This window comes from Schistocerca piceifrons, chromosome 1 (genome assembly GCF_021461385.2).
Source record: "Schistocerca piceifrons isolate TAMUIC-IGC-003096 chromosome 1, iqSchPice1.1, whole genome shotgun sequence".
Lineage (NCBI taxonomy): Eukaryota > Metazoa > Arthropoda > Insecta > Orthoptera > Acrididae > Schistocerca > Schistocerca piceifrons.
In genome coordinates this window covers 104,394,642-104,422,285 of record NC_060138.1, presented here as the reverse complement: position 1 = coordinate 104,422,285, position 27,644 = coordinate 104,394,642, and the positions used below count along the sequence as shown (strand labels likewise).

General features: G+C 43.9%; 1 protein-coding gene across 1 annotated transcript in view; it reads right to left on the bottom strand.

The window, feature by feature from the left end:
- The window catches only part of LOC124792078, a 181,090-nt gene extending 157,448 nt beyond the window's left edge, over window positions 1-23,642 (bottom strand). The window contains exon 1 of the mRNA XM_047257909.1: window positions 23,535-23,642. Within this exon, the coding sequence (XP_047113865.1) occupies window positions 23,535-23,621 (87 nt within the window). The 5' untranslated portion in view covers window positions 23,622-23,642. The remainder of the gene's footprint in view (window positions 1-23,534) is intronic.
- Window positions 23,643-27,644: the final 4,002 nt, after the last annotated feature.

Here is a 27,644-nt window from a genome sequence, read left to right as displayed (position 1 = left end):
CGTAGTCACTCATTTATTTTCTTCATTTGTGGGGCTTCAGTGTCTGTAACTGCTTCTCAATTATTAAAGGTATTCAACTCTGTCCTCGCAACTAATAAAAATTGTTTTAGACATTTAAAACATCGTCAATGCTAGCATTTTTGTCTGATTTCCACTTATATCTGTATGTGACGTCTTTAAACGTATTTTCCCGGCATTCTTGCATTTGTCACTCATGTTTCTGGCTTAATTTCACTTTGGATTGCAGTACTACTCATTTCGAGGTGTAAAGCATTACAAAATATTGCATCTCTGAACTCTATATTCAGTGGTTCTTGCCAAAGAAACTACGTATATGGTACAATAAGAGATACGTTATGCCACAAGTTTTATAACGACCCACATAGCGTAGATGTAAATGTACGGATTGGCTATTGTTAATAGGAATGGCATCAACCTTCACCTCCCCATAAAAAAAGGAGTAAATTGTGTATGACTACCTCGTAGCTGTAAGATTTTCATTCACACACGGTACTTCGGCATAGTGCATTTCTGTTTTTCTGCTCTATTTACTCAAGCTACATTCCACATTTTCCCTTTAGAAAACTTCAGAGGCAGTCACCGGGAATCGATACTGCGACATTATTTATCTGAAATAACCTATAATTTCGAAATATTAGCTTGGCCGTTTAAAGCACTTCGCGTGGTGCATACACGCTCTCATTGAGACACAGCTATTTGCAGGATGTTGAGGCCAGCGGAGTCCTAACAGCTACGTCACTGCCGTTTCCGCTACTTCCTCGTTCTCAGCACGTTGCGTGTTTTGACACTGATGCGTCCGTTCCTTCGTGAAAGGCGCGCCTGAATTCCAAATTTTCAGATAAAGCCATATTTTGAACAAGCGCTCTTACAATAAAAGAAAATCCAGTTCAGCAACTTACTGTCCATGTTTATGACAATTCACATTCTGCAATAACTCCGTCAAGTGACTAAGAACTAGTTTATTTGGGATCTTTCGTCTCCCTTTTGTCTTATGGAAGCAGAAGCAGAAGTAAACTATTTCTCCGACAAAAGCGAGGAATAACAAAGTCGTACTAGGTAGATTAACGTGCATATCTCTAGCGCCCGCAAACCAACCTTCAGTTTTTGAATGGTTTTGCGTTAAAAATATAACAATTACTCTATGGTAATTACCAACGGACTCGTGTAAATATCAATGGGTGACGCGCTATTGGCAATTTTCCTTTTGCCTTTCCAACAAAGGGACGGAGGAGTGGTGGAATAAAGTTTCTGATCTCCAGCCATTGGGTCTAAGCACGTTAGTTTTTCAGTACTTTTTTGCGCTTCGTACCCTATATTCGTAAAAACTCATTTTTATTACACGAACTCATGAACGTTTTTTCTGAACCATTGTTTATTGGTAGTCAATAACAGAGTAATGAAGACGAGTAAAATGAAACACCAACAGTGCTGATGGGTCTGACACGGTGGCAGTAGCTGCGGCCAGCTTCACCACCCTTCCCCTTGAAGTGTAAATTTTGAAGCTAGCTACCGAGCGAGGACACGTAATTTTAAGACACAGGAATAGTATCCAGAAGAACAGCGGTTCAAATTTGGCCATCCTTCCCCAATACGAGCTTGTAGTCCGTCTTTAATGACCGCGTCGTCGACGGGACGTTAGATCCTAACCTTCAATCCTTCTTGAACTATGCTTTGCTCCTTTAGTAAGGCACACGTCAACCCAGTTGCCACCCCCATCACTACTACTCCTCCTGTAATCTAGCTGCCTCTCTGAAAAACAAAACCTTGACTATTCTTTTCGTCATCGTCTGGGCTTGACTGCCCCTACGGACTTCTGATTCTGGCTACATGGCCCCCGCATAGCTAAGAACTCTGGAACTGACGCACAAATAAAGAAGTGTGCCCATTTCTGCTCTAGAGGAACATGGAAAGAATTATCTGTCAAGCATACAGTCTTCCAGTCTCGTTGTTGATCACTCCACAACAGATGGTTCCGTCTCTCCACTATTGTAAATGGGAGACGCGTTACGGAACGTGTGGCACAACAAAAGTGCAAACACAGTTAACAAGGAGACGCAAACTTCTTTAGGGAACACTTTGAGGAGAGGACATTTGATTCGGCAGAACTGAAATCGGAAGTTTTCTTTGGATACATAGATGATACTTTTGCTTTGTAGCCTCACGGTCAAAAGAATTGTGACGCTTTCTGGAGCACATGAATTCGGTCCACGAGAATATGAAATTTACGGTGGAGTTGGAGAAGGGTGATTGTATTCTGTTTCTGGATGTCTTGGTTTGTCGGAAAGTGGATGGTTCATTGGAGCATTCCGTCTACACATACAGACCTGTATTTGTAGGCGTCTAGCTGTCACCACCCTTCACAAACTACAGACGTCCTTCGAAAGACGGTGCACTGGGTACAGTATGTCTGATGGATACAGCCTTGCAAATGAGCTGAAACTATCTGCACAGCTTTAAGGAGGAAGAAACGTGACCACACACAAGAGCAAGAGGAGATGGAGCGGTTCAATTTCAGGACGTTCCTTCCATTTGCCGGAAATCTTATGGACACATCATGTCAAAGTAATCTTCCACCCACTTATAATTACTTGTGCTCTTCTCGATTCTGCAAAGGACGGAATGGGATTGCGGAAGGCTGGAGTCTACAGACTACCATGGCAGTGTGGCAAAGCCTACATTGGTCAGACAATGCGGAAAGAGTATGAAAGCTGCACTGAGCGTGATCGCCACACTCGCCTTTCGCAGTTCAGTAAGGCAACCATAGCCAACCACTGTATCTCCACTGGACATTCCATGGATTATTCTTCCACGGAAATCTTGGACTCGACGAGATCCTTCTGGAATTCAGTTATCAAGGAATCGATGGAAAGATGCTTGGTGGAAGATCTTGTTAATCGTGATGGCGGCTTTTAACTGAATAAGATGCGGGACCCGGTGATTTCTTAAAAAGGAAACCATTTTATGACAAATGACAACCTGAAATTGTAGCAAAACTAAAAGGAACTAAGAGAACTAAGTAGATTGGTCGTATAATGAAATTACAAAACAGATTCACTAAGACTGTGGTAGAAGGATTCACAAAGGAATGAAGACCACCAGGACGACCTTGAATTAGGACCTAACATTTTTGAAAATTCTGATTGGAGCGAGAATTCTTAAACAGACAAGTATAGAAAATATTACTAAATCAGAAGTAAAGATCGTATACAGATGCAATTTGTGGTTTCACCGCCAGACACCACACTTGCTAGGTGGTAGCTTTTAAATCGGCCGCGGTCCGTTAGCATACGTCGGACCCGCGTGTCGCCACTGTCAGTGATTGCAGACCGAGCGCCACCACACGGCAGGTCTAGAGAGACTTCCTAGCACTCGCCCCAGTTGTACAGTCGACTTTGCTAGCGATGGTTCACTGACAAATTACGCTCTCATTTGCCGAGACGATAGTTAGCATAGCCTTCAGCTACGTCATTTGCTACGACCTAGCAAGGCGCCATTATCATTTGCTATTTATCTTGTGATGCATGTACCGTCAGACCGATGTTCACCAATTATGGATTAAAGTTAAGTATTCCAACGGCTACGTACTTTATTTGCTAGACTCAAATCCTTTAACTGTTCCAGACCTCACGCCAGCCTGCGTGAGCTTAAACGCGTGCCTTTCGGCTATCCGTCATTGTGGATTGGCTGTCTTGCCAGTCCACAACACAATTGCTTTGGAACAATAACATTTGCTACGTTCATTAATACTTGATGTTGAAAATACACTGATGCAATTTTCTTAAAGATACAAATGAGCTGAATACGAAGAGTTCACGTAAGTGCAAGCCCTCATTCTCGCTACCGCTTCCACGAAGTACACTTCTCGCGCACAGCTTGGTCAGTTCTATTGAAGAGCACAAGAAGACGCACACATCTAAAGACAAAATACCGTTACGCAAGTATAGTATCTAAGCGTACCTGAGATAACGGATGCCGATTCTGAAGTCGCCAATGGCTGCTGATAAGGATTTGAGCCACGGCAGATCGCGACGAAAAGCTCAGTTTCGCTAGAGATCCGTATGGGGACATTTTGTGACTATGCTGCGAGTGCTGCCGATAGATGATGAACCAACGGTTGCCGCGGATACAACCGTCGAGCAGTCCCCTGCTTTTGTCTCGATCGTCAGCGCATTGTTGCCCAGACGACATCTCTTCATGGTCAAACAAAGCACATCACTCACATCGCGAGTAACACATAAAAACCCAAACAAAAGCTTACGATTAGTGTGGATGATAAGTTCTCGATTTAGAGGTGCCAGTTGACCGAAGTCTCCACAATGATGCATATTAAACCGGCACACCGAGAACAGACACTGAACTCTAACAGTCACCCAACTAAAAGAAATAATCGAGAAATTTGCGCAATGTGTGGTTTTGGAAGATCTCGTAAAAGCCTGCAATACCATTTAATGAAACAAAATTTTTCAAAATTGCACTAGCCACTTCCTAAAAATATCGTAACACAAGAAATAGTTCATCTCTTACCAGAAGATGCGAAGCACACAGAAACTGAATAATAGAGTGTTTTGGAGAAGTGGACGAGCTAGGCTGAAATCCACTCCAAATATTCTGATTTAAATTTTCCGTGACTTCTCCACATCGAGCAGTGCCGGTGCCGGGCTGTTTCCTTCCTTTTCCTTCCTCATCTTTGCCCTACCCGAACTTGTACTCCGCCTGTAATCACTCGTCGTCGACGGATTGCTTAACCTTAATCCTCATTTCTACCTTTTGATCCTGTGGAGGAATCTAAGAGAAACTTTATAGACTTGCATAAAATACTACAGAACAGAAATTAAGGAAAACAAACACGTAAGAATAACATATAACTGTTCCGGCTGAGAAGTTTTGTGGTTTGTCCCTGTTTGTAAAGCGAAGGCCGGGACGCAAAACTCCACAAGACAAATCAGATTACGAAATTAAAACAAAAATTCGAACTCGAAATTTGACAACAATGATCGAAAGAATTTTTATTTATTTTTCACGCTGATGCTTCTTCGAAGGAAGGTGGCGTTCAGTCTGAGCTACGATGTATCCTCTTCTAGACATAATAGCACGATTGGTGAGAATACGACCTCGACGTACGCTCTCAGTGGTTGACTAGAAGCTTGTACACTAAGTCGGAACATAATCTTTGATAACTTCCCCAGGCCAACAAGTTCTAGTCATTCTTTTGGTCGGTTCTGTTTTATACGGACAACCCGATTAAATGACAGAGCTGGGTTAGAATAGTGGACTTGCAGTTGGGAGGATAGGTGTTTCATAACTACGTCTGTTTCCTTACATAGCTTAAGGCGAATGCTGGGATAATTCGTCTGAAAAGACCACAACTGATTTCCTGCTGCAACCTTCACCAATCCTACTTCATGCTCCATCTCTTTTGGTGTCTTCGTCAACCTAAAACTAAACTTTAAGCGTCCTTTTTTTGTGTAAGGTAGTGAGACGTTGTTATAAGGTTTTCCACCTCGAAGCAAGACACTAATTTCCATAAATAAACAGAAGACAGATATCGAAATATAAAGATAACTGAAAAATTATGTATCGGATGTGGTAGATTGTCTAAGTGTAGAAAACATGACATGGTATTTATTAATAATTTGAAAACGCAGTTAGTACAATGAATTTATTTTTGAACTTTTTTAACATGTACAAAACAGTGTCAGTTTCTTATAATACAGGTAGCGTCATCTTAGAGGATATCATTTGTGTTCGAACCTAATGAATTAGCTCGACGAAAACGATTTATTGACAAACAGCCAACACAGAAAATATTATCTTGTGAAGCACAACTAGCTCTTCACTTCTCACGAAGTGATGAGTGCTTATTGACAGGGGATATCAAATTGACTCCATATTTTTAGATTTCCTGAAGGCTTTTGAACCGTTCCGCACAAGCAACTTCTAATGAAGTTGCGTTCTTACGGAGCACCGTCTCAATAGAGTGGCATGTTTCGTGATTTCCTATCAGAAAGTAGTAATTGACGGAAACTCATCGAGTGAAACAGAAGTAATATCTGGTGTTCCCCTATGAAGTGTTATAGGCCCTCTGCTTTTCCTAATTTATATAAAAGATTTAGCTAGACAATCTGAGCAGCCCTCTTAAATTGTTTGTAGATGATGCAGTCATTTGCCCCTTTATAAAGCTATCAGACGATTAAAACCAATTGCAACTGATTTATACGAGATATCTGTATGGTGCAAGGACTGCAACTGACTGTAAATAATGAAAAGTATGAATTCGTTCAGTGGGTACTAAAAACGAAACTCCGTCCAAAGAGCCCCAATGGTACCGACCGATCGCCGTGTCATCCCCAGCTCACAAGCGTCACTGGATGATCAAGGGGATGTGGTCAGCACCCGCTCTCCTGGCCGTTGTCAGTTTTCCTGACCGGAGTCGCTCCTTCCCAGTCAAGTAGCTCCTCAATTGACCTCACAAGGTTTGAGTGCACCCAGCTTGCCAAAAGTGCTCGGCAAACTGGACGGTTACCCATCAAACTGCTAGCCTAACCCGACAGCGATTAACTTCGGTGATCAGACGGTAACCGGTGTTACCTCTGCTGCAAGGCCTTTTGTCACATGGATACTGAAAGGAATCCACTGAACGTTGACTACACGATTAATCACACAAATCTAAAGCCTGTGAATTCTACTAAATACTTAGGGATTACAATTACGAATAACTTTGAACGATCTCATAGATAATGTAGTGGGGAAAGGGAACCAAAGACTGCGATTTATTGGCAGATTAGAAGATGCAACATGGCTACTAAAGAAACTGCCAAAAGTACTCTTCTCCGTTCTCTCCTGGGGAATTACTGCGAGGCATGGGTTCCACATCAAATAAGATTGACGGGGGACATCGAAAAAGTTCGAAGAACGGCAGGTCGTTTTGTATTATGGGGAGAGAGTGTCAAGGATAGCCCGCATCTCATGGTCGTGCGGTAGCGTTCTCGCTTCCCACGCCCGGGTTCCCGGGTTCGATTCCCGGCGGGGTCGGGGATTTTCTCTGCCTCGTGATGGCTGGGTGTTGTGTGATGTCCTTAGGTTAGTTAGGTTTAAGTAATTCTAAGTTCTAGGGGACTGATGACCTAAGATGTTAAGTCCCATAGTGCTCAGAGCCATTTTGTCAAGGATATGATACGCCGGTAGGGGTGGCAATCATTTAAATAAAGACTTTTTCGTTGCCGTGGGACCTTCTCATGAAATTTCAGTCAGAAACTTTCTCCTCAGCGTGTGAAAATATTTTGTTGGTGCCCACTTACATAGGGAGGGATGATCATCATAATAAAATACGAATAATCAGAGCTCGCACGAAAAGATTTAAGTGTTCGTTTCTCCCGCGCACTGTTCGAGACTGGAACGGCAGAGAGGTAGCTTGAAGGTGGTTCGATGATCCCTCTGCCAGACACTTAATTGCGAAGTACAGAATAATTATATAGACGTAGATGTAGACGTAGACGTAAATGTAGATATGTGACAAGTACCTATTCAGCATGGATGTCAACAAGAATCCCATCCTCTTTGTTCCTCCTTCAAACCTGATGAATTTCGTACCATCTCCACAAAATTCCTGTCCATCCAATTCTGCGCATGGCCTCCCTCCTGAGCAGCTCACATTTAGCTGGTTCTTTGTGCGCCTTAGATGCAGAGTTCATTTTTCCTTATTTCTCTTGTTAATTTGAAAATGTGAGCTGGTCAGACGAGGAGGGCTGATTTTGTTATTCCTTCAGTCTTTGTACCGATTTCAGAGTCCCGCATAACTAGTTTGCCTTTCATGGTAGTTTATCACTGCTTTCAAGAAGATCATGGCGTTAAGATATCACGTTGTTTTGTTAATTTGAAAAAAAAGTCTGATAATTGTGAAATCGACTTCCATTAATAAACTCTGCTTCATATAACTTCTCCCATGATTAGGCGACCATTATTTAAGAAATATAATCAGAAATACTGCACGTTGGTATTTCTGTTGTGTGCAGTGGCCAAATTCTGAATGGAACAATAGGTAATAAGAAAATGTGTTAGTTGTGGTGATGAGTGGGCAGCACCAGCACGTTTATTTCAGAATCTAAATCAGTTACTAACGCAGATTAGTTTCAAGTTACAACGCGACGATGGACACAACATTCGCGTCGTACGTAAACATTCTGTATATTCGGTCATAGGTGACATTCGACAAAGAAAGCACAGGGTGAGCACAAAGTCTTGCCCTGATTATAAAAATTTATAACAGAATAACAGTCTGACATAATAAGTTACATTTCATGCCGTTACATAGGTTAGTGTTACTAGTTTTTTTTGTGGTGTCACCGCCAGACACCACACTTGCTAGGTGGTAGCCTTTAAATCGGCCGCGGTCCGTTAGTATACGTCGGACACGCGTGTCGCCACTGTCAGTGATTGCAGACCGAGCGCCGCCACACGGCAGGTCTAGAGAGACGTCCTAGCACTCGCCCCAGTTGTACAGCCGACTTTGCTAGCTGACAAATACGCTTTCATTTGCCGAGACGATAGTTAGCATAGCCTTCAGCTACGTCATTTGCTACGACCTAGCAAGGCGCCGTAGCATTTGATATTTGTATTGTGAAGCATGTATACACAAGAGCGATGTTCTACAATTATGGATTAAAGTTAAGTATTACAGCAACTGCGTCCGTTTTTCTAAGTTCTCATTTCCTTGTAATGTTCCAGACCTCACGCCAATCTGCGTGAGCTTAAAAGCGTGCATTTCGGCCTCCTCTAGCAACACGGTGTTGGCTCTTCTGCCAACACTTCATTTTTATTTTTATTTTTATTTTTTTTAAGACCACTTACGTTAGTAAACCTCAACGTGTGCTCCCTCGGTAGCTCGGAGAATGTCGAGGCGATATTCCAGTTGCCGCCAGGTGTTTCGTAACATGTGTTCTGACACAGTACCCACAACAGCTTGTATCCTGGCTTTCTGTTCGTCGACGTCAGCAACTGGTGTGACGAAGACTCTGTCCTTGATATAGCCCCAGAAAAAAAAGTCAAGGGTCGTAATGTCTGAAGAGCGGTGTGGCCAGGGTGTTGGACCGTTCCTTCCAATCCACCGATCCGGACATTACTCCCCTCTCCAGACATTACGCCCCTTGACTTTTTTTTTTTGGGGGGGGGGGGGCTATATCAAGGACAGTGTCTTCGTCACGCCAGTTACTGATGTCGACGAACTGAAGGCTAGGATACAAGCTGCTGTGGGTACCGTGACAGAACACATGTTACGAAACACCTGGCAGGAACTGGAATATCGCCTCGACATTCACCGAGCTACCAAGGGAGCACACGTTGAGGTTTACTAACGTAAGTGGTCTTAAAAAAACTAGTAACACTAACCTATGTAACGGCATGAAATGTAAATTATTATGTCAAACGGTTATTCTGTAATAAATTGTTCTAATCAGGGAACTTTGTGCTCACCCTCTATTATCATACGATACTACTATATACTATACACGATACTACGATATTACTAAATCTAAGAATGGTACTGAGGAATCAATGTATAGAGTGTAAAGATTTATCTATACAAATTTTTGGAGCGTTTTGAGAAGATTAAAATAAACTTTTTATGCATCAAAAATGTCACAGGTGCTCAATTCCCCACTTGGTGTCCTGAATGTTTTGACGCTGGTGATGTTCAGAGACGGTGTTCAAAGTGCCATGTCGTGGTATTGTTTTAGATATGTTGCTAAATACGTATAGATTTCGTTCTGTTGGGGGAGATGAAAGGTTAGATGTACGAGAAAAACGCAGAGACTACAGCATAGCTAGTTGCCTGTTTTGCTTAATCTGCAGCCATTATTCATGAAACATTTGATTGTTTTGTCTGTGTTAGACAGTCATTAGTGCACAGATGCCTGTTGTGCATTAATGTAAACAACATCTCTAAAACAACAATCATGTCACATAAAGTACTTCTTTTTATCTCCTCCAACAGTCTAAAATTTTGTATGTGTAATTTTCTTATACCCTATTTAAAAATATATGGGTTGTTTCCCAATTCCTATTAGAGGCTTGTAGTCTTTGCAGAGGAATTTAGTAGATGAAGATATGATAAGGAACCCATGTCCAAGAATGTACCGTTCGGATAAAAACAAGGTTAAAGATCTTATCACTTTCAGATCTCCCTCTTCATGTTATAGACACACACACACACACACACACACACACACACACACCAACAGGGAGGAGAGGGCGCTGTCGTCTCTCTCTCTCTCTCTCTCTCTCTCTCTCTCTCTGTTGTAATAATGACGTCACATACCATTTTCATACTACTACAGCAGCAGCAGCTGTGAGACGCTGCTAACCTCGCAACTAGGAGGGTTGACTTTGGTGCTCCACAGACGCTCCATGCTCTCGACTTTGAAGGCAATGTCCTACGTCACCTGGAAGAGTACCCAACGACGAGCGGCCGCAACTTTGCCCATGTAGAGCCTACTGGCTACAACCCTTTGTCACCGCTTTGTGCATACCGTGAAGCGAGAGATTTAAGAGGAACCGATATTCAGACTTATTTTCTATTAAAACGCTGCATTTTCGGACATGGGTTCCCTATGAAAACCTTCTCTATTAAGTCCCTTGTACAAAATGGTTCAAATGGCTCTGAGCACTATGGGACTCAACTTCTGAGGTCATCAGTCCCCTAGAACTTAGAACTACTTAAACCTAACTAACCTAAGGACATCACACACATCCATACCCGAGCCAGGATTCAAACCTGCGACCGTAGCGGTCTCACGGTTCCAGACTGCAGCGCCTAGAACCGCACGGCCACTCCAGCCGGCCCTTGTACAACCCTTAGAAGCCTGTAATAGGAATTGTAAAACGCCTTGCATAAGAAGCTCGGTGAATTAAATTAAAATAATTATTATATTGCATTATGCTTGGATTTACACCTGATATTGTTTATAATTTAGATTTTGTTTTCCTACTGTAGAATTCACCGATGGCCAATGTATCACTGAAACCGATGATGATAGTTATCAAATTATAAATGCGACTGTCTAAGATACAAACAAATGTTTAGTACTTTATTACGTAGCGTCGTAACCTCATTTGTCACGTTCTCCTGCGGTATTACTGTTTTTTGTATAGATCAATAGCTTAAAACTGCGTGTTTGAGGAATAGACATAGCCAACATCAACCGCAAGTTAGCTAATGGACGCCAGCATTGTAAATTGGCTTCTTGTTGTCCTGGGGAATTTCGATGGTGTATTGTTCGTGCGATACGCTGTTTGCAGATATTGTTTTTGTTATATTTTCCACATTCTGTAGACATTTTTGTTACTGTAGATTGGTATCTGCCGAGCTCTGTTTTTGGTAAAACGTTCTTTTCCTGTTTTGTCCTGTTTCTTTGTCACCTACTAGTTTTTTTGTGCCGCGCGGGATTAGCTGAGCGGTCTATGGCGCTGCAGCCATGGACTGTGCGGCTGGTCCCGGCGGAGGTTCGAGTCCTCCCTCGGGCATGGGTGTGTGTGTTTGTCCTTAGGATAATTTAGGTAAAGTAGTGTGTAAGCTTAGGGACTGATGACCTTAGCAGTTAAGTCCCATAAGATTTCACACACATTTGAACATTTTTTTTTTGGTTTTTCTGCCTCTTTGTTATGACTGTTAGTTTTTCCATGGCTTGCTTTTTTATTTGGTTGTTTAGTTTGTTTACTGTTGGTGCGTTGCATTAATTGTCGTAGCTGTGTAATGTTATGTGTTTTGTAGTCATATGTAGTTAACTCTGTGTCGGAGGAAGGAAGGCTATTTACACACAGGTGTTAAAAGTATTAAAATGTAAAACTGAATGAAAAGTCCAACAGTCTCCTGCAGTTGTACTCGTGTTATATAAGTTATTTAGAGACCCACACAACCTATTTCACAACTTTTAAGTTGGATCTTCTGGTGTATATCTGTACAGAAAATTTTATAAATTAATAATGTGATAATGAGGAAATTAAGTTATCTGAGATCTTGAAGCACTGGGTAAGTGAATTGACTTAAACAAGGAAGAAAATATTACGCATCTAGTTAGGAAACTAGGTGTGGATCACGTACAGCCTACAAAGAACGGGCTTGTAGGTATTTAATAAATAAGATTTGCAATTTCGTACCGAAACAAGGTTACTTACAAATGCTATGTCATACGGTATAGGGTGTTGTTACGAATGCCGCAGGGTAACAGGATGGCGTGGCTAGGCAAAGGACTCAGCCTTCCTCAATTGATAAAAACTTTACCTAGTCACGCCTACTGTTACTTTGCGGCATTCTGTAACAACACCATATACCATATGCCATAGCATTTGTAAGTAACCTTGTTTTGGTATGAAATTACATATCTTGTTTGTTAAGTACGTATAGGCTCGTTCTTTGTGGGCCGTATGTGATCAACATGTAGTTTCATAACTAGACGCATAATATTTTCTTCCTTATTTAAGTCTATTCACTCAGTACTTCAAGTTACGTCAAATAACTTCATTTCCCCATTATCAAAGTATTAATTTATGAAATTTTCTGTACAGATATACATCAGTAGATGCAACTTAAAAGCTGCGAAACCGATTGTGTGGGCCTCTGGTTGACTCAAATAAATACAGCTTCAGCGGACTGTTGGACTTTTCGTTTGGTTTTATATTTTAATAGTTTCAACACCTGTACTTAAATACCGGTTAGACTGAATGAATTGGTCGGTCAGATATGTGCAACTATTTTGGCTGTGGCTGCCCTAGTTTTAAAATTTCCATTAAGACTATTCTATTAAGGAGCATATATCCGACTCTATAACTCAGACTACCGCACAGCACTCGCAAAACCGTTCCGCCTCCAAGGCTTTCGATCTACGTTTCTCTCTACGTAGAACAATCGACTTGACAGAATGTGTTGTCCGCCCCTGATAGCTGAGTGGACACGTTACCAAGACAGCTTTTACTCAAGACAAAGGCAGTATACAATGTCCTCCAATTAGGTCGTCCACCTAACCCGATTGAACAAAAGTTCCCCCAGGTTGACTGGCGTAATGATGGCGCGCGGTGTTCGCCTGTTACCTTGACACGAATGTTCAATCTGTCTGGTACCTAACTGTCAATGGTAAGCAAATCAACCAATTTCGCCTTCATCGTATCCACCTCGCCCAATCACCTCTATGTTCCACGTGTGGAGTGCCAGACAGTGATGAACATCGGTTTGTTTGCGGACCGGCGGCGGAGGTTTGGCACTTGATTCGTCGTATTGTGGCTTTTCTAACGTGGAACATTCCGGATCGGATTACTCCTCTTTCATTATTATTTCCGGACAAAGACCAATGCTGTGAATTGGATTCGCGGATATGCCATTCACTACCTATCTGGACAAACTGTAGACTCTGTACTCGATTTTTGGACATACGTCAATGACCGTCATTATGCCGTTGTCCGTCACCCAAAATACAGACAATTTTTCTCGAACTTCGCAGCTGGAATGTGCTAAGCCAAGAGAGGAGAAGGTTTCCTGTTTGAACCAATGAACATTTCTGAACAATTGAACGGAACATATCAATTTCGAGAAGACGTGACTCAACATATTACCAGCGGGGCGCAGAAGACCTCTGATCAATTACACAACAAAACTAAAAAAAAAAAAAAAAAAAAAAACAATAAAAATAAAATTCAGAAAAAGGAAGATTTTGTTTAGTTTGTAAGGATAGCCCTAACCTTGATTTCCCATATTTCCCCTGGTAAGTAGGCAGCTCTCTGGGGTAGGTTTAGTCAGGGGCCAACGCCTGAAGTGGACCAGATTTTTTTGTTATAGGATGGAAAGTGGTGGTGGCACTTAGGGTTTTTTGTAGATAAAAAAAAGCGGAAACGAAAAAAATTAAAAAATAAAATTAAAAAATAAAGAAACAAAAAAGAATAAAACAAAAAAAGTGGTCAGCGCGACGGAATGTCATACCTAATGGCCCGGGTTCGATTCCCGGCGGGATCGGAGATTTTCTCCGCTCAGGGGCTGGGTGTTGTGCTGTCCTTATCATCATCATTTCATCCCCATCGATCCGCAAGTCGCCGAAGTGGCGTCAACTCGAAAGACTTGCACCAGGAGAACGGTCTACCCGACGGGAGGCCCTAGCCACACGGCGACAGAATGTGTTGTAAAAGGACGCAATGACGCAGACTGCGTCGCGAACTACGCCATAAGGAAGTACTTGAAGCGATGACTAAGCACCGCGGCTGTCGTTCGTACTGCACCCACGGTGCAAATGAAGTCCCTCGTCAGCTGGCCACCGCCAGCTGCAGCGACGACTACAGTGCGTGCACACCGACGCCAGAGCAACACGCCTGCTGTTAGCACATAGCGTCTCCCAGTTCGTCCGAAGCAGTGATGCTGCGGTTTTAGCCGCGCAGTATTTCATCACTATTCACGCAACAGGAAGCTCCAACCGAATGGACAATGGGAAACAGATTATTGTTTCAAATAATTAAAATAACTCAAATATTCACAAACAATCGAACATCCAGGCGTTCTACGAAATCCCCCCACTCTCCCCCAACGTGTACTTTGCTCTGTGTTTGTCACTAACTGATCCTCCCGTTGCTGACTGGTAGAAAAACTGTTGATTGGCGATTCCATGGAGTGCTGTGTGCACAACGACCATATATGTTAAATTAAAAGGAAGGTCAGCGTTGGCCGTAATATTGATGTATTGATGGTTTATTGATAGCAAAATCGATTTTCAATCACATAGTGATCATCTTCAGTGCTGTGGTGCACAAATCAAACTCATAGACACTGGTATCAAGTTATCAGTAACCAAAACTGAGTAACCAAAACTGTGATCTCTTCTCAGTTTTGTTACTGATAACTTGATACCAGTGTCTATGAGTTTAATTTGTGCACCACAGCACTGAAGATGATCACTATGTACTTGAAAATCGATTTTGCTATCAATAAACCATCAATATTACGGCAAACGTTGATCTTCCTAATGGTAGTGAAACACCGTATTTATACATGAAAAAGGCAAGGATTTGGATGTTCTGCATTGTTATAACTGAAATACATCCACATTTTTGTTCTTACCTTTTACACAAATGTCTTTTTATGAATTTGAATGCTTGATCGGGAAAGAATCTTGCTGATTTTTATCGAAGAACGATTCCCAAACCAAGATGTCCACATTTTAAGCGATACAAATACTCGCTACCGTATTATGTGCACCCCATTGGTTCAAATGCATTGAAGAAAAATTCACGTTTTTTTAACAAATGACCTGTTAATAAACTCCAGTGCCGCAGTGTAGGTAATCGTTTCAGTGAAAGTATTTGCATACTAAAATACTTCGAAGGCAAAGAGATTAACCAATATTTTTCTTTGCGGTTATAATACACTCTTAAGATAAAAAAAAAAGACGCACCACTAGGGAATTATCCTAATGGGGCGGAAATCGATAGAGTGACGTACAGGTACAGACAAACAAATGAGTACAATTTAAAAAATGGTTCAAATGGCTCTGAGCACTATGGGACTTAACATCTGAGTCCCATAGAACTTAGAACTACTTAAACCTAACTAACCTAAGGACATCATACACATACATGCCCGGGGCAGGATTCGAACCTGCGACCGTAACGGTCGCGCGGTTCCGGACTGAAGCGCCTAGAACCGCTCGGCCACCGCGGCCGGCGTTACAATTTCAGAAATTGGATGATTTATTCAAGAGAAAGAGCTTCACAAATTGAGAAAGTCAATAACACGTTGGTCCACCAGTGGCTCTTATGAAAGCTATCATACAGTTTGGCATTGAATGACAGAGTTGTTTGATGTCCTCTAGACGAATAACTTGCCAAATTCTACCCAATTGACATGTTAGATCGTCAAAATCCTGAGCTGGTTTGAGGGCTCTGCCCATAAAGCTTCAAACGTTTTCAGTTGCGGAGAGATGGGGCGACTTTGGTGGCCAAGGGAGGGTTTGGCAAGCACGAAGACTTTCTTTCTTTCGTTCTTTTTTCTTTTGCTACTGCCATTATCCCGCATTGTACGCAGGGTCGGCAGGGTTAAGTAGGGATTTGGCATGGTGAATTTGTAAGGGGTGGCCGGATGCCCTTTCCGCCGCCACCCCATACCCCCCGGGACGGAATTAGTGTACCCCAGCTGTCTGCGTCTACTGTAAATCGTGAAATAGTGTGAATGTGTTTCAAATGTATGCGAGTCGTGTAACTGAGGTGGGATGTGGGGACCAGCCCGGTATTCACCTAGTAGGATGTGGAAAACCGCCTAAAAACCACATCCAGGCTGGCCGGCACACCGGCCGTCGTCGTTAATCCGCTGGGCGGATTCGATCCGGACCGGCGGCCTACCCGAGTCCAGGATGTTGGGTTGGGTTGTTTGGGGAAGGAGACCAGACAGCGAGGTCACCGGTCTCATCAAATTAGGGAAGGATGGGGAAGGAAGTCGGCCGTGCCCTTTCAAAGAACCATCCCGGCATTTGCCTGGAGCGATTTAGGGAAATCACGGAAAATCTAAATCTGGATGGCCGGACGCGGGATTGAACCGTCGTCCACCCGAATGCGAGGCCAGTGTCTAACCACCGAGTCCAGGAAGCAGCGCGTTAACGCTCTCGGCTATCCTGGCGGGTTGGCAAGCACGGAGACAAGCAGTAGAAACTCTCGCCGTGTGCGGGCGGGCATTGTCTTGCTGAAATATAAGCCTAGGATAGCCTACCAGGAAGGACAAAAAAGCGGGGCACAGAACATGTCGACGTAGGGGTGCCGCGGATGACCACCAACGGGGTCCCGCAATGAAAAGAAATGGCAATCATCACCCCCGGTTGTCGGTCCGTATGGCAGGCGACAGTCCGATTGGCATCCCAGCGCTATCCAGGACGTCTCAAGACACGTCTTCACCGGTCATCGGGGCTCACTTCGAAGTGGGACTCATCTCTCGAGATAATTCTACTTCATTCAGTGAGATTCAGGCCGAAGACATGTCTGGAGACGCGCCGGACAGCGATGGAATACCAGTCTGAGTGTCGCTCTTCATAGGGCCCGACAGGTAGGAGTTATGGTCTGAGGTGCCATTTTATTTTATAGCAGGACCGCTTTGGTGGTCATCCGCGATAATCTTACAATACAGTCGACGATGTTCTACGCCCCGTTTTGTTGCCCTTCATGGCAAGCTGGGCTTACATTTCAACAATTTAATACCTGGTACCGGTTTTGTAAGTGAACTATAATCACTAATTCATCTTAAGATTTACCAACAAGATGCCTTCTAAAAAAGGCAATGCAAATGTTTAACAAAAAAAAAAGATGTTGTAAAAGATAGCGTATCATAACAAACGTGATACGTTTAGACAGTGGTTTAATGCATTTCAGTCAGATCTTCCTAGGTGGCAATGAACAAGTGTGCAAGAATTTTTTTATTTCGGCAACACAAATTTCCGGTAAAACTTCCGGGTAGCGCACCATTCAACCGACGACAAGCGCAACGGAGTACGACCACTTGTACAAGCTTTTTGCTCCGCGTTTTCTAGTCCGACCTATGAAATATCCACGCATGTCCGAAGAAGCATTGCATCGTGCCGGCCGCTGTGGTCGAGTGGTTCTAGGCGCTTCAGTCCGGAACCGCGCTGCTGCTAAGGTCGCAGGTTCGAATCCTGCCTAGGGCATGGATGTGTGTGACGTCCTTAGGCTGGTTAGGTTTAAGTAGTTCTAAGTCTAGGGGGCTGATGACCTCCGATGTTAAGTTCCATAGTGCTTAGAGCCATTCGAACCATTTGAAAATTGCATCGTACCTCGTAACAACGCAGGCACTGCAATGTCGTATTTATCCCCCGACACCAGACGGCAGCTTTCAGTTAAAATGTCGTCCTATACGAGAATCACAGGTGCAGTCTGCAACTTGTGAACGACGACATATGGAAATTTGGGTCTGGCCGTGAGTCGTGCGCGGATAGCCGAAGCGACCGCTCGCCTAAAGCGGGAAATCCGAGTTTGAGTGTCGATCCGGCACCAGTTTTCACTGTTGTCACTTCATTCCATTATACGACTGAATTGCGAATATATTTCATGTTTAACTTCACTTAATAAAACGAAGCTCACTGTTGTTTGTGTTCCATATGACTAACAACTAACAGACATGGTCTGCCCATCACCTAAATGCTTTCAAATGATTCAAATCGCTCTGGACACTATGGGACTTAACATCTGAGGTCATCAGTCCCCTAGAACTTAGAACTACTTAAACCTAACTAAGCTAAGGACATCACACACATCCATGCCCAAAGCAGGATTCGAACCTGCGACCGCAGCGGTCGTGCGGTCCCAGACTGAAACGCGTAGAACCGCCCGGCTACACCGGCCGGCTTAATGCTTTCATTGTATCCTATTAAACGCGGTTGTTACAAATTCCAAGAACTATAGTCCAGCATTATAAATTACAAGTGTTCTGTGGGGGCCGGTTGCTGTGGCCGAGCGGTTCTAGGCGCTTCAGACCGGAACCGCGCTGCTGCTACGGTCGCAGGTTCGAATCCTGCCTTGGACATGGATGTGTGTGCTGTCCTTAGGTTAGTTAGGTTTAAGTAGTTCTAATACTATGGGACAGTTGACCTCAGATGTTAAGTCCCATAGTGCTTAGAGTCATTTTGTTCTGTGGGGCATAAATTTGGTAGGGGAAACAATTGTAAAGAGCTTATCGTAGAAAATAATGTTGTCCATTTCCTTTCGCGTTGCTGTACCTGCATCATCTCACTTCGTGTTCCCAAGAACATACACTATGTGATCAAAAGTATCCGGACACCGCCAAAAACATACGTTTTTCGTATTAGGTGCATTTTGCTGCCATCTACTGCCAGGTATTTCATATCAGCGACCTCAGTAGTCATTAGACATCATGAGAGATCAGAGTGGGGTGTCACTTGTGTCATACGTTTGTACGCGAGATTTCCACACTCCTAAACATCCCTAGGTCCACTGTTTCCGATGTGATAGTGAAGTGGAAACGTGAAGAGACACGTATAGAACAAAAGCGAACAGGCCGACCTCGTCTGTTGACCGACAGAGATCGCCGACAGTTGGAGAGGCTCGTAATGTGTAATGGGCAGACATCTGTCCAGACCATCACACAAGAATTCCAAACTGCATCAGGATCCACCGCAGATACTATGACAGTTAGGCGGGAGGTGAGAAAACTTGGAGTTCATGGTCGAGCAGCTGCTCGTAAGCCACACATCACGCCAGCAAATGCCAAATGACACCTTGCTTGGTGTAATCAGCGTAAACATTGGACGATTGAACAGCGGAAAAACGTTGTGTGGAGTGACGAATCACGGTACACAATGTGGCGATCCGATGGCAGGGTGTGGGTATGGCGAATGCCCGGTGAACGTCGTCTGCCAGCGTGTGAAGTGCCACCAGAAAAATTCGGAGGCGGTGGTTTGCTTGACACTATCACAGCACCGGCCTACATTGACATTTTAAGAACTTTCTGATTCCCACTGTCCAAGAGCAATTCGGGGATGGCGATTGCATCTTTCAACAGGATCGAGCACATGTTCATAATCCTGTGGCGGAGTGGTTACACGACAATAACATCCCTGTAATGGACTGGCCTGCACATAGTCCTGATCTGAACCCTATAGAAAACCTTTGGGATGTTTTGGAACGCCGACTTCGTGCGAGGCCTCACCGACCGACATCGATAGCTCTCCTCAGTGCAGCACTCTGTGAAGAATGGGCTGCCATTCCCCAAGAAACCTTCCAGCACCTGATTGAACGTATGCCTGCGAGAATGGAAGCTATCATCAAGGCTAAGGATGGGCCAACACCATAATGAATTCCATCATTACTGAGGGAGAGCGCCACGAACTTGTAAGTTATTTTGAGCCAGGTGTCCGGATACTTTTGATCGCATAGTGTATGGCAACGACGTGACTGATTCGACTTCATTTTTGGGAGTGAAGGAACCAGACTACTGATATCATTTTTGTTTTAGGTATTTTCGCCATATGTATGAAAGTTGGTGTGACAGTTAATATTACATGCCAAGCTGTTTATTTGTCTAAAGCTAGATTCCGAAAATCACATCCATGCACGTTGCGGAGGATAATTAACTACTTACTGTATTTTCCCCTTCCGTACCCCTACTAGCGTAATTTTATATCTACAGTCTCAATGGCAGCGACATGTAGGTGTTGGAAAACTGTTTATGGAGTTCACGTCTGAAAACTTAGTATTATAATTCTGTAGTTTTCCGAAGGATGTTAGATGTCTTTCGCTAAATGTCTACCAGTTCACGTTTCGTAGCACTTCTGTTACATACTTAAATGAAATAGCCTGTGATTTTTAGCGTCGACTTTATTTGTAAACGTTCATTGTTCATTGTTAGTCCAACCTGATATGGAGCCCACACATTAGAGAAGTATTCTAGAACAAATCGCCATGTTCTGTAAGCAATCCATTTCGTAGCCACGCCGCTGTTCTCCGTTAATAGTCGACCACAATATTATTGCACCTGGGAGAGAGGCCGCTTCGGTCGGCTTATCGCGAATTTTTGTCCTGATATTTCACGATGACACGCTGAAACGCTTAATAGCATACACACAACTGTCTAGAAATCTTTCACAGAGTGATGCGTTTTCCTTAGTCACCACTCAGTTTGTTTACTGTAACGTCACCGCATGTTTGCGGCTACGGCCACGCGAGGCCAAATGCAGTAACATCGTGGTCGGGTAGCTACCAATAATCGGAGCCTGTCGTTTGCTTTATTTGTAGCTAATCGTATGTTATCTTTCCACTTCATAGGCTCATTGCTCCCAGATATTTGTGCGACTAGACTGTTCCAGTTGTCACTCATTAATCATTCAGGAAGACCAGAGTTTAATGCACCTTCGATGCGAATGCCAGTAATGCGAGACACAAGTTAGTGTTGGGTAACGGAGGTAATAGACCATGGTCTAGTTTAAGGAACTGTCCCAGTATTCGCCTGAAGTAATTTAGGGGAATATAAATGTGGGTGACTGGACCAAGATATGGCCTTTCAGAATAAGAGTCCAGTATCTTATTCAATATTGAAGGGATTTTGCTTAATATAAAGACACAAGTCTACAAACATTATGCAGTTCAAGCCTCTTTATCCCATAAACAAGGGTTGACGGAGTGGAACTGACGTACCGGCAGTCTGCGACACCGTATGTAGCACTAGCACCCCCCCCCCCCCCCTCCCGTTTTTCCTTCTTTACGAGAAACCTAAATATTTTTCATACCGCTATACTCTCCTTTTCAAATGTTTGCGAAGCTGATAATATATTTTGCCGCGCAGGATTAGCCGAGCGGTCTAGGGCACTACAGTCATGGACTGTGCGGCTGGTCCCGGCGCAGGTTCGAGTCCTCCCTCGGGCATGGGTGTGTGCGTTTGTCCTTCGCATAATTTAGGTTAATTAGTGTGTAAGCTTAGGGACTGATGACCTTAGCAGTTAAGTCCCATAAGATTTCACACGTTTTTTTTTGATAATATATTTAATTTACCGACAGATAAAAAAGCCACCATCACTACTCATACCTTAACATATCTCCCCTCCCGTTTTCTGTGCTTGTTTGGTTCTTTCAATAAACAATAGAATATTAGCGAAGGGTTCCACATTATTACTACACAATGCGTAACATGAACTGTAATAGCACATTCACACTTGCATGAAGCGCACCCGAAATTAAACCCATGCCCCTGGAGCACTCTCCATCCAGAAAAACGCGCTGCTTTCTAATTATCAAGATGTCTTCGACCCTGTCGAAAATGTGGCTTTTTACCTCGTATGAATGTGCTTCCTTTAGTTTGGTGTAGTATTATATCAAAAGCCTTTTGAAACTTTACAAATTCAATTTGTCGAATTTCGGTTACCGTTTTAATCCCATGTAATAACGTAATTAAAATCCCATCAGTTATTATTTGACAATAACCATTTTTTATTCAAGGTGTTATCGGTTGCGGCCACCTATGCCCGTTATCAGATGGCTACGTTCCCATGTTACACGCTACAGGACCGTTTGTGTGACGATGACCGCGCGTATTTTTTCCTACAGCAGTTGGTTATAACCCGCTGAAAGATGATAAAAGGATTTAGATGCTATATCACTGCGGTGGACTGTAGTTTCCGATTCTATAGATCAACTTCCGTTGCACGATTCTTCCCGAAAACGCACGCTAGACAAGAAAGTATCGCAAAATTATTATGTTTGAACTTGCTTCCGTAATGCGGTTGGAAACAGTTCATAATTAAGCTCTCTCGCTATTCACTGTGTCCAACATATGTCGTACAAAAGATAGTGCTTTGATGGTAGGTGCCGGACTTACCTGCTAAGGTCATCAGTCCCTAAGCTTACACACTACTTAATCTAAATTATCCTAAGGACAAACACACACACCCATGCCCGAGGGAGGACTCGAACCTCCGCCGGGACCAGCTGCACAGTCCATGACTGCAGCACCTTAGACGTAACCAGTAAGTCTCTTGCCAAATGGATCAGCGCTGTTGATCAGTACCCTATAATATCCTTCCTTCTTTAATATTCCATTAATTCTTACTAGATCGGAGTGGCCGAGCGGTTGTAGGCGCTTCAGTCTGGAACCGCGCAACCGCTACGCTCGCAGGTTCGCATCCTGCCACGGGCATGCATGTGTGTGATGTCCTTAGGTTAGTTAGGTTTAAGTAGTTGTAAGTTCTAGGCGACTGATGACCTCAGATGTTAAGTCCCATAGTGCTCAGAGCCATTTGAACCATTTGATGGTCTGTTTTCGAGTTTGGACGATTCTGTTTTTGTCAACAATATTTGGACAAATATTCTAGATGTCTTCTGCAGTTGATCCGGACACCCATAAGACTTTTGATTTGAACGTCAGAAGAAGACTAGGTAAGTTGTCAAAATATGGAGTATGAAACGTAATCGCCATCTCGACTATAATCGCACACACATATTATCGATCAATCACGCGGCAACAGTCTGTGAAATCTCAAGTTTGTTTTCGCCTTCAGGTAAAGAGATGGCCTTGGGTGTGCTTTCGTGTTGAATCGTGCTGCAGGAGGAGGGCTGCAGAGTCGAAAACTGAATTATTTCTCAACACAAATACACGCCACTGACGTCATACTCTGTGCTAAGTGGTGTATAACATAAGACATGAGATTCTAGTCGACTGAAGAAAGCATGGATCCGAAACTGGTCGTGGTTTAAATGAAACAAAATTAGCAATGCTGGCGCATCATTTCGTCATGATACAAATGTAGAAAGAACCTGGTTACCTCTTTCCTTGGTTGTGGGGAGTGATGTGAGAATAGCACGAGTAGGATTTTGCGTGATCGTAATCCGTAGCAGTTGTGCCGAAGCGCTGAGCGTTATAACAGTAAGGGGGCTGTAGAACACCCTGACTCACAGCCGGCATTAGTTCTGTGGTTGGATCCTTATGGGTTCAGTGGGGGCGCAGCGTTTGTGAGCGGCACTCCTCCTGCCGTCCTTACCTTGCCGGCCGCGGATGCGGGGCTGAAGCTGTGCAACAGGCGTGCGGCGACAGACCCGAAGACGATGGGCGCTCGCGGGCTGGTCATGTTGGCGACTGATTCACTGTCTGTGCGCAACTGGCTACTGCGGCTGGCGCGTCGCGGCCGAGGCGTCCTGGAGGGGCCGTGTTATCTATCGCTCACGTGGCCGCGCCGAGCCGCGACCACCTGCACGCGCGCCCTCCGGGGTCTATAATCGACACTCGCTGTAATCTGACCGATACCACACCGGACTCCTATCCCGGGGGAATGCGGTTCGAATTGAAACCCCTCAGTATTAAATACTGGGTGATCAAAAAGTCAGTATAAATTTGAAAACTTAATAAACCACGGAATAATGTAGATAGTCAGTATACATTTGAAAACTTAATAAACCACGGAATAATGTAGATAGAGAGGTAAAAATTGGCACTTATGCTTGGAATGACATAGGGTTTTATTAGAACAAAAAAAAAAAAAAAAAAAACGAAGTTCACAAAATGTCCGACAGATGGCGCTGGACACCAAAATGTCAGTGACTGCTACCGTGACGGGTGAGAGGTACGCCGATGTGTTACAGAATCGCATCATCCCCAGCCGAGCTGATAAACACTTGCTCGAACTTACGATGTTTATGCAGGATGGCGCTCCACCCCATATTGCTAGACGCATGAAATATCTTTCGCGTCGTTTGGTGATGATCGTGTGCTCAGCCGCAACTTTCGTCATGTTTGGTCTCCCAGGTCCCCAGACCTCAGTGCGTGCGATTATTGGCTTTGGGGTTACCTGAAGTCACAAGTGTATCGTGATCGACCGACATCTCTAGGGATGCTGAAAGACAACATTCGACGCCAAATGCCTCACCATAACTCCGGACATGCTTTACAGTGCTGTTCACAACATTATTCCTCGACTACAGCTATTGTTGAGGAATGATGGTGGACATATTGAGCATTTCCTGTAAAGAACATCATCTTTGCTTTGTCTTAGTTTTTTATGCTAATTATTGCTATTCTGACCAGATGAAGCGTCATCTGTCGGACATTTTTTGAACTTTGTATTTTTGTGAGTCCAATAAAACCCCATGTCATTCCAAGCATGTGTGTCAATTTGTACCTCTCTATCTACATTATTCCGTGATTTATTCAGTTTTCAAATTTGTACTGACTTTTTGATCACCCGGTACATCTGATGGAAAAGAACGCATTAGAGACACAAGGCTGTGTGTGAGGATAGTTACAAAGTTGAAATTATTACCTCAAAAATACACTGACGCAAAAAAAGGTCGCAATACCAAGAAGCTGTGCGACATGAACGAAAGTTAGTGGGCCTGTTTCTTCATCCGAAAGATGATCTCTACTCCAGTTTCGCGCCAGGCGCATAAGAGTGTTGGTAGTAGCGCTTCTATGAGGATACAAGTGAGGTTTGCTTTAAATAAAGCACACGCTCTAATGGTCATGAGCGTTAGTTACCTTTTAGATTGGACGCGGTGAGTTGATGTTTGTCAAGAATGTTTTTAGAGCGACAGAGACGCCATTGTCAACACCTCACTAGAACGAGGGCGTGTAACAGTGCTACGAGATGCTGGATGTCCCTTCTGTGACATTTCAGAAAGACTTGGTAGAAATGTAGCCGCTGTACACGATTGCTGGCTACGGTGGTCACGAGAATGTACAGTCGCAACAAGACCAGGCTCTGGACGACCACGTGGTCCTACCGCGAGGGAAGAACATCGTGTTCGGCGTATGGCTTTAGCGAATCGTCCTGCATCTGCAGCAGCAGTTTGAGTAGCAGTTGACACCACACTGACACAACGAACTGTACAAATAGGTTACTTCAAAGACAGCTCCGAGCCAGACGCCATATAGCATGCATTCCACTGACTTGAAACGACCGCCATTTGCGGCTTCCACATCTACATCTACATCCATACTCCGCAAGCCATCTCACGGTGTGTGGCGGAGGGTACTTTGAGTACCTCTATCGGTTCTCCCTTCTATTCCAGTCTCGTATTGTTTGTGGAAAGAAAGACTGTCGGTATACCTCTGTGTGGGCTCTAATCTCTCTGATCTTATTCTCGTGGTTTCTTCGCGAGATATATGTAGGAGGGAGCAATATACTGCTTGACTCCTCGGTGAAGGTATGTCCTCGAAACTTCAACAAAAGCCCGTACCGAGCTACTGAGCGTCTCTCTTGCAGAGTCTTCCACTGGAGCTTATCTGTCATCTCCGTAACGCTTTCGCGATTACTGAATGATCCTGTAAAGAAGCGCTCTGCTCTCCGTTGGGTCTCCTCTATCTCTTCTATCAACCCTATCTGGTACGGATCCCACACTGGTGACCAATATTCAAGCAGTGGGCGAACAAGTGTACTGTAACCTACTTCCTTTCTTTTCGGATTGCATTTCCTTAGGATTCTTCCAATGAATCTCAGTCTGGCATCTGCTTTACCGACGATCAACTTTATATGATCATTCCATTTTATATCACTCCTAATGCCTACTCCCAGATTGTTGTGGCGTAGCAAGACAGCCACGCCACGGAAGTAGCCGAAAGCCACGCGTTTAGTGCACGCAGACAAGAGATAGGTCTGTAACAGGATACGTAATGAATGCTATAAAGAAAAGTACGTAGCTTCTGGCATACTTAACTTTAATCCATCCTTGGTACATCGCTTTTGCGATATAAGTGAGACTCCATAGATACATGCAATAAACTACTAATGGCGCCTTTCTAGGTCGTAGCCATGGACTTGGCTGAAGGCTATTCTAACTATCTGCTCGGCAAAGGAGCGAGGCTTCGTCAGTGTAGTCGCTAGCTACGTCGTCCGTACAACTGGGGCGAGTGCTAGTCCGTATCTCGAGACCTGCCTTGTGGTGGCGCTCGGTCTGCGATCCCTGACAGTGGCGACACGCGGGTCCGACATGTACTAATGGACCGCGGCCGATTTAAAGCTACCACCTAGCAAGTGTGGTGTCTGGCGGTGACACCACACAGATAATTTATGAAATTAACTGCTTCCAGTTGCTGACCTGCTATGTTGTAGCTAAATGATAAGGGATCTTTCTTTCTATGTATTCGCAGTACATTACACTTGTCTACATTGAAATTCAATTGCCATTCCCTCCACCATGCGTCAATTCGTCGCAGATCTTCCCGCATTTCAGTACAATTTTCCGTTGTTACAACCTTCAGTGGTGTCAAGCGAGAGCTCATCAGAGGGCAGGGTGGAGGTCTGTTGTGTTTTGTGATGGCTGTGTTTTAGTTGGGAGGAGGCCACTTGGGGACTTACTCCCATCTTGTCTGCGTGCTGAACACGCTGGACCTACACTTGGAATTACGGTCTGGGGTGCGATTTCGTATGATAGCAAGAAAACTTTCGTGGTTATCCCACACATACTGACTGCAAATTTGTACGCCAGAATCGTGATTCGATCTGAAGTGCTTCCATTCATGAACAGCATCCCAGGGGGTGTTTTCCAACAAGATAACGCTCGCCCACATACTGCTGTTGTAACCGAACATGCTATACTGAGTGTCGACATGTTGCTTTGTCCTGTTCGATCAGCCGTTTTGCCTCCAATCGAGCACGTATGGGACATCATCGCACAACTCCAGCGTCATCCACTAACAGCATTAACCGTCCCAGTATTGACCCTCACACAAACTGGCATCCGGCACCTGTACAACACAATGCATGGACGATTGCATTCTTGCATTCAATATTCTGGCGGTTAAACATGTTATTAATTTACCAGCGTTTCACATTTGCAATGACTTATCTCACGTGTGATGTTGCAAAGGTAATCACTTAAATATCTTACGTAGACAAATGTATTCTCATTATTCTACATTATTTTTTGGTGTTGCTTTTTCCGTCATTGTATAAAGTTACGTACTTAATTTCTTGTTTGTTTGTAGGTACATGTCTGAAGTCCTGGTAAACATTGGAATTGTTCAAATGTGTGTGAAATCTTATGGGACTTAACTCCTTAGGTCATCATTCCCTAAGCTTACACACTACTTAACCTACATTATCCTAAGGGCGAACACACACACCCATGCCCGAGGGAGGACTCGAACCTCCGCCGGG